This window comes from Garra rufa, chromosome 18 (assembly GCF_049309525.1).
Source record: "Garra rufa chromosome 18, GarRuf1.0, whole genome shotgun sequence".
In the NCBI taxonomy this organism is placed as follows: Eukaryota; Metazoa; Chordata; class Actinopteri; order Cypriniformes; family Cyprinidae; genus Garra; species Garra rufa.
In genome coordinates, this window is record NC_133378.1 from 3821561 (window position 1) to 3827896 (window position 6336).

The 6336-nt window shown below is 36.0% G+C and overlaps 1 protein-coding gene across 1 annotated transcript in view; it reads right to left on the minus strand.

The window, feature by feature from the left end:
- The window catches only part of lama5 (laminin, alpha 5), a 134106-nt gene extending 131127 nt beyond the window's left edge, over positions 1 to 2979 (minus strand). The window contains exon 1 of the mRNA XM_073823623.1: positions 2710 to 2979. Within this exon, the coding sequence (XP_073679724.1) occupies positions 2710 to 2979 (270 nt within the window). The remainder of the gene's footprint in view (positions 1 to 2709) is intronic.
- Between the last annotated feature and the right edge of the window lie 3357 nt (positions 2980 to 6336).

A 6336-nucleotide genomic window follows, 5' to 3' on the forward strand; every position in this document is an offset into this window, starting at 1 on the left:
CAAATTAGACAAATTGAAAGGATGAATGAAAAAACTAACCCCCTAAGGTCAAAAAATGTGTTAACACTGCCTGGGGTGAGTTCACTAAACTGTTAACAATGAACACTAAACAGGTATTTCAGCACAGGAACTTTTTTTATTCACTAACCATTCACAAAACCTTAAAAACACCATAATGCACTCTAATCATGCTGGGCTGCTAAATTAACTGTAAATTAAGTTCCTGTCATAATAAATTGCACAATTAAGGTTTGTGTACATTTATCAAATTACAATAAAATAATAAAGAGTTATAATTGAATACTTAAAGCATTTTAAAGAGCTGGTATGGGTACAAACTAATCTGGCATGTAAACTGAAATTCAGCATAACATTTTTGGTCATGTTTGCCACTACCTGATTTGCACAATTATTTAAGTGAATGCAGAGAGCATGTGCAAATAAATGCAATTCCATCTTGTGAATTCTCCCTCCATTTCCTACAGGTTTTATCTGTTTACTTCTGATAATACAGACTGGAGGACAACTAAAAACATATTTTTTATGATAAGCTGACTTGTAGAAACTGACTGAAAAAGACGCACAGACTAGGTAAAGTAAAACTTAATTTTGCTGCATAAATACCATACAGTAATTCTTTGAAACGGTGATCAGCAAAGAGTTTTAGACACTCGTTGCTTAGCTGGATATGTAGGAGTTTACTCTGCAGGTCATTTCAGTGAAAACATTAAAAGAAACCAAGAAATTCAAAACCCATTTTAATTACTATTTATAGCCATTTATTCTTGGCTAGAAAAACAGATTCATTTATAACAGGATAAATGAACTAACAGGAGTGAACTATTGAAATTCACCAAAATATGTTGAGACCACCCATGTGTGAAGGTTTTAGAGACTGGTGAGATAAGATTTGACTAGCAATTAATTTAGTCTTCCTATTTACAGCCAACTCCACAGCAACCATAGTTACTGTTAACACTGTAAAATCATAACTAAATTAATATGAGACCTTCATACAGTGCTTCTAAAAACAATAAGTGTTGTTTTTGCATAAATTATTGTTGTAGTATAACTTTGCAAAGTTTCTAAGGAGACAAAATGATTGCAACTTAGTTAAAGTGCAGTAAAAATGGTCTGTGTGCATGTGATGCCCTGTCTTGAGAAGATAACCACAGGAGGTGCCTGAAACAATTGATCAGGTCGCAACATTTTAATAACATTTTCTTTGAAGTGTGGTGCAAATCTGTGTGTGAGCTTGCGTGTGCGCGCCTCCCTCAAGGTCTTATATGAAATGCCACACATTCCTCAGGGAAAATCCCAGTAGCAGTGCAACACGGGGGTTGCGTTTTACTCTTTACAATGTTTAAACATTTAACTCACTTGCCAACATGCTAAGTCAAGTCTCCTAAGCCTGCTGCTTATGAAGCTTCAGTGGGGGTCTCTTATGAAGCGATATAGCGCTTTATAGGGGTCTCTGGCCTTTTCACCTTGAGCAGGTGTTCTCAGAAAAAGTTCAAGACATTGCAAAGTTCTTCAGCTCCAAACCACTGTTTATACAGACTGTATTATATTATCCTGACTTGTTTATATAGACTAACAAAAAATAAATGAAAACATAATATTACCATGGTGGTACTATGGTATTAAGTCTAATATACACTACCAGTCATGTTTTTGAACAGTAAGATTTTTTATGTTTTTTAAGAAGTCTCTCCTGCTCACCAAGCCAGCATTTATTTGATCCAAAGTACAGCAAAAACAGTAAAATTTTGAAATGTGTTTACTATTTATAACTGTTTTCTATTTAAATATATTTTAAAATGTATTCCTGGGATCAAAGCTGATTTTTTTTAGCATTACTCCAATCACATGATCCTTCAGAAATCATTGTAATATTCTGATTTGCTGCCTAAAAAAAAACATTTTTTATTATTTTTAATTAAAAACAGCTGAGTATATTTTTTTTCAGGTTTCTTTGATGAATAGAAAGTTCAGAAAAACAGCATTAATCTGAAATAGAACTCTTTTATAACGTTATAAATGTCTTTATGGTCACTTTTGATCAATTTAAAGCATCCTTGCTAAATAAAAATATTAATTTCTATAATTTCTTTCCCAAAAGCTTTTTATTTCAGATAAAATGCTGATCTTTGGATCTATCTATTTATCAAAGAATCCTGATTTTTTTTTTTTTTTTTTGAATATTGATAAAAATAATAATGATTGTTGAGCCACAAATCAAAATATTAGAATGATTTCTGAAGGATTATGTTACTGGAGTAATGATGCTAAAAAATCAGCTTTAAAATCACAGGAATAAATTATATTTTAAAATATATTCAAATAGAAAACTGATTGTTTAAAAAATAAAAATATTTCAAACTTTTACTGTTTTTGCTGTACTTTGGATCAAATAAATGCAGGTTTGGTGAGCAGAAAAGACCTCTTTAAAAAACATTAAAAATCAACATTTTTGACTTGTAGTGTATATATGGTGAGAAAATATGGTAACAAGTCGTTTGGGCAAGTATTGTGGCAGTTCATCCTTGAAATACCAAGCAAATACCATGGTACGTCTTATATATTTATATATAAAACAAGTAAATTACAGTATAATATTAGCTATAACTGAAACGAACATCAAAATGGGCTTTTATATATTTTCAATACTGCAAACCTTAGAAAAGTAAGTATTTCCCACATCTTTACCTGAATAGTCTGACTCGGGTCCCCTGACACGGGCCCCCCAACCAGTTTGCAGTACAGGTCCTGAATCGGCTGCTCGTTCTCGTCTACTCCGCAGGTTGCCGTGGCCGTGATTTTCGTCCCCTCCGCTAGATTGAAATACGGTGGGTGCAGACTGAATCCGTTCACCCCGTTGGTGGGCAACTCTTTCGCCGTTAAATCTCCAATGAGCAGCAGCGATAGAAACATAAGCACCGGTGCCCGCGACGTTCCCCGTGACGGTCCCCTCGCCATCTTCACCTGTGCCGCACACACAACACTGTTACAACCGGTCAAAATATCCACTGAGAGCTTTCTGTTCTGTTAGTCACGGACATTTGGAGAGACCGAGTAAACGGAAAGTCGTTTCGGTTTCTTTCAGTGTGTAATAATAGGCAGATATGCAGCTCGGTGGGCACCTTCGCTCTCGGTCTGTGCCTCTGTGCTGCTAGGTTCAGTTCAGAGAGGGCAGTGCACTATGCGTGCGTGCGCGCGTGTGTGTGTTGAGCTGAGAGAGGGCAGTGCAGTGCGTGTGCAGTCCTGTCTTTCTCTCACACACTGCGGGAACCATGAATAAGTGTTATGTCATTGTTGGGGACCCCATACCTAAGCATTTATGAAGCGAGAAATAAACAAATCTGTCATTTACTCACCCATATTGTTTCGTGTGGCTTGCTTGCTTCTGTGGGACAGAAAAAAATAATAAAGTTATCAATGTCTTTTGGAGATTGTATAGACACAACAACGCTATAAATGTATTATAAAGTTTATATTACTTATCTTACAAGTTTTCCAAAGACCTTTCAGATAACTTTGTGTGAGGAAAACACGTTCCCGCCGTCAAAAAGATCTTCCCGCCGTCAATCTTAAATGCGCGCTCATGAGAATGAGATAAGTGATGTCCGACTCACAGACCGAGTCGAATCTTTTCAGTGAGCCGAATCACAAAAACATAAATGATTCGTTAACGAATCTGGTTAATTCGGTTCACTTTGCGTGAGAAAAAGTCCTCACTGTCATCGAAAAGATCTTCCTACCTTCAATTTCAAAAGTGATGTCCGATTTATGGACAGAGTTGAATCTTTTTAGAGAGCCGCATCACAAAAACGTGAATGATTCGTTAACGAATCTGACTAAGGGCCGTTCACATGAAGCGTCTTTTGCGCGCGCAAGTTCGTTATTTCAAATGGAGACGCGCGGCTTGCGCGCGCATTTTGGAGGCGACGCGGTCGCGACGCGCACGCGGTGCGACGCGCTCGTTTTTTCCGGGCGCGTCCGCGCCGCATCGAGATAAAAACATCTCAACTTTTCAGAATGTCGCAAGCGCACCGCAGCTTGGAGCTAGAGAGCAGCTGATGGTTGCTTAGAAACGGCAGACGCTTCCGGAGCGCAAGCGCCTGAGCGCTTTGTTGACAAGGAAGAAAGCGGCGCGCCTAGCGTTTTCCACGCGTTTTTAGGCGCGACATGTGAACGGCCCCTAATTCGGTTCTCTTTGGCGAGGAAAAGACGCTCGTGCCGTCGAAAAGACATTCCCGCCTTCCGTCTTAAATGCGCGCTCATGAGATAAGTGATGTCCGACTCACAGACCGAGTCGAATCTTTTCAGTGAGCCGAATCACAAAAACATAAATGATTCGTTGACGAATCTGGTTAATTCGGTTCACTTTGCGTGAGAAAAAGTCCTCACTGTCATCGAAAAGATCTTCCTACCTTCAATTTCAAAAGTGATGTCCGATTTATGGACAGAGTCGAATCTTTTAAGGGAGCCGAGTCACAAAAACGTGAATGATTCGTTAACGAATCTGACTAATTTCGTTCACTTTGTGTGAGAAAAAGACGTTCTTGCCGTCGAAAAGATCTTGCCACTTTCAATCTTAAATGCGCTCATGAGCTAAGTAATGTTCGATTCCTGGACGAGTCGAATCTTTTAAGTGAGCCGAATTACAAAATGTGAATGATTCTTTAACGAATCTGACTAATTCGGTTGATTTTGTGTGAGGAAAAGACGTTACCGCTGTCAAAAAAGATATTCAATTATAAAACAAGTTCAAGTATGAAACTAATCTGACTAATTCGGTTCATACAGCCGTGACTGTATTCACAAGAAAGCATGCCGTCAAGTAACTTACCTTATTAACGTTAAAATAGAAAGTTAGTACCGCTTTGATACACATTAATGGCAAAAATATGTATTATTATGTTACTTTTTTAAGTTAAATCATTAAATCGGCTAGAAAGTCATTGAAAGTAAACAAAAACTATGATGGAGCTCAAATAAAAACAGACTAAAAGATAACGTTAGCTGTTATCAAGTTATCTAAAGTCAGAGCCGTTGTCTAAAGTTAGCTGTGCGCTGTCTTTTTTTGACACAGTATTTCCTCGCACAAATACATATACTTATCTTTCAGGAAGACAAAACGTTTTGTTTTGTTTTTTTCATTTTTTTAGTTTAAACCAGACCGATTCGACGCAAAACACACATTATTACTATCGTTATAAGCTTAAATATAAATATCTGTGGTTATAACTTACCTGATTTTCTGCAACTGTGGGCTTCCAATATAAACACGCATGGCATAAGACGACTTTCTTTGATGGGGGAGGGGCGTGACCTTAAAATTAACGATAAATGAAACAGGCTAAATTAAAAATGTACACAATACATCTAACCGTTTTGACAGTATACTGATCTATGATACTGATACATATAATATGCGATTTGTCTAATCAAACTTATGCAGAAACCATAGCTGCAAAATGTCTGCTAAATGTTTATGGCTCCTTTTCACAAGACTGTGATGATAACGTGTTTTAACGGTCGTCAGCATCATAAATCCTCCAAATATAAACTTAATTTACTTTCTTTGTAAATTGTATATTCATAAATGTAAATTTACTAAAAACAAACCTCATTTTCTTGTTGTTTTTTTTAAATAATTTAAAAAGTATCTAAATACTATTTCGCTGTGACAAAATAAGAAAGCTATATTAACTTTTTCATTTTGTAATGACTTTGATTTGTATAATATAATTGATGCTTAGGTGTCTTACCCTCAAGTTTTTATGTTTTTGTCCTTTGTTTTTTCTTAATTTCTTTATTTTTTTCATGCTTTTCTCTTGTATCCTTAACACCTTGTTTTCAGTTGATATAATGTATATCCCTGTTACTTTTGTATATTATGTGCAAACAATCTGCCAATTCTTTCTTGTATTAATTTAAAAAAATGTTTTTATATTTATTTTTTATATATAATTGTATTTGTATTATATTACCTTTGCATCAGATTACTAAAAAATAAAAAACTGGTTAACGCTAATGCGAGGGTGTTTATTTGGGACTGATGGACAGTTTGGTGTTGTTCTCTCTTCTGACCTTCATTATCAGTCTCTCTCTATTTTTTTACTGTTTGAAAGTCCTGAAAACACCATCATTGAAACTTCTTTTGCTATTTGAGTAGTATGTGGTAGTCTCCCATTTATTAAGCTTAACTAATTATGACAACTTACACTGCCGAGAAACTGGGAAATGAGAAAAAGGGCAATTTAATCTCTTAGTACTTAAAGGGATAGTTTACCCAAACATTTAAATTAAGTCATTAATTACTCACCCTCA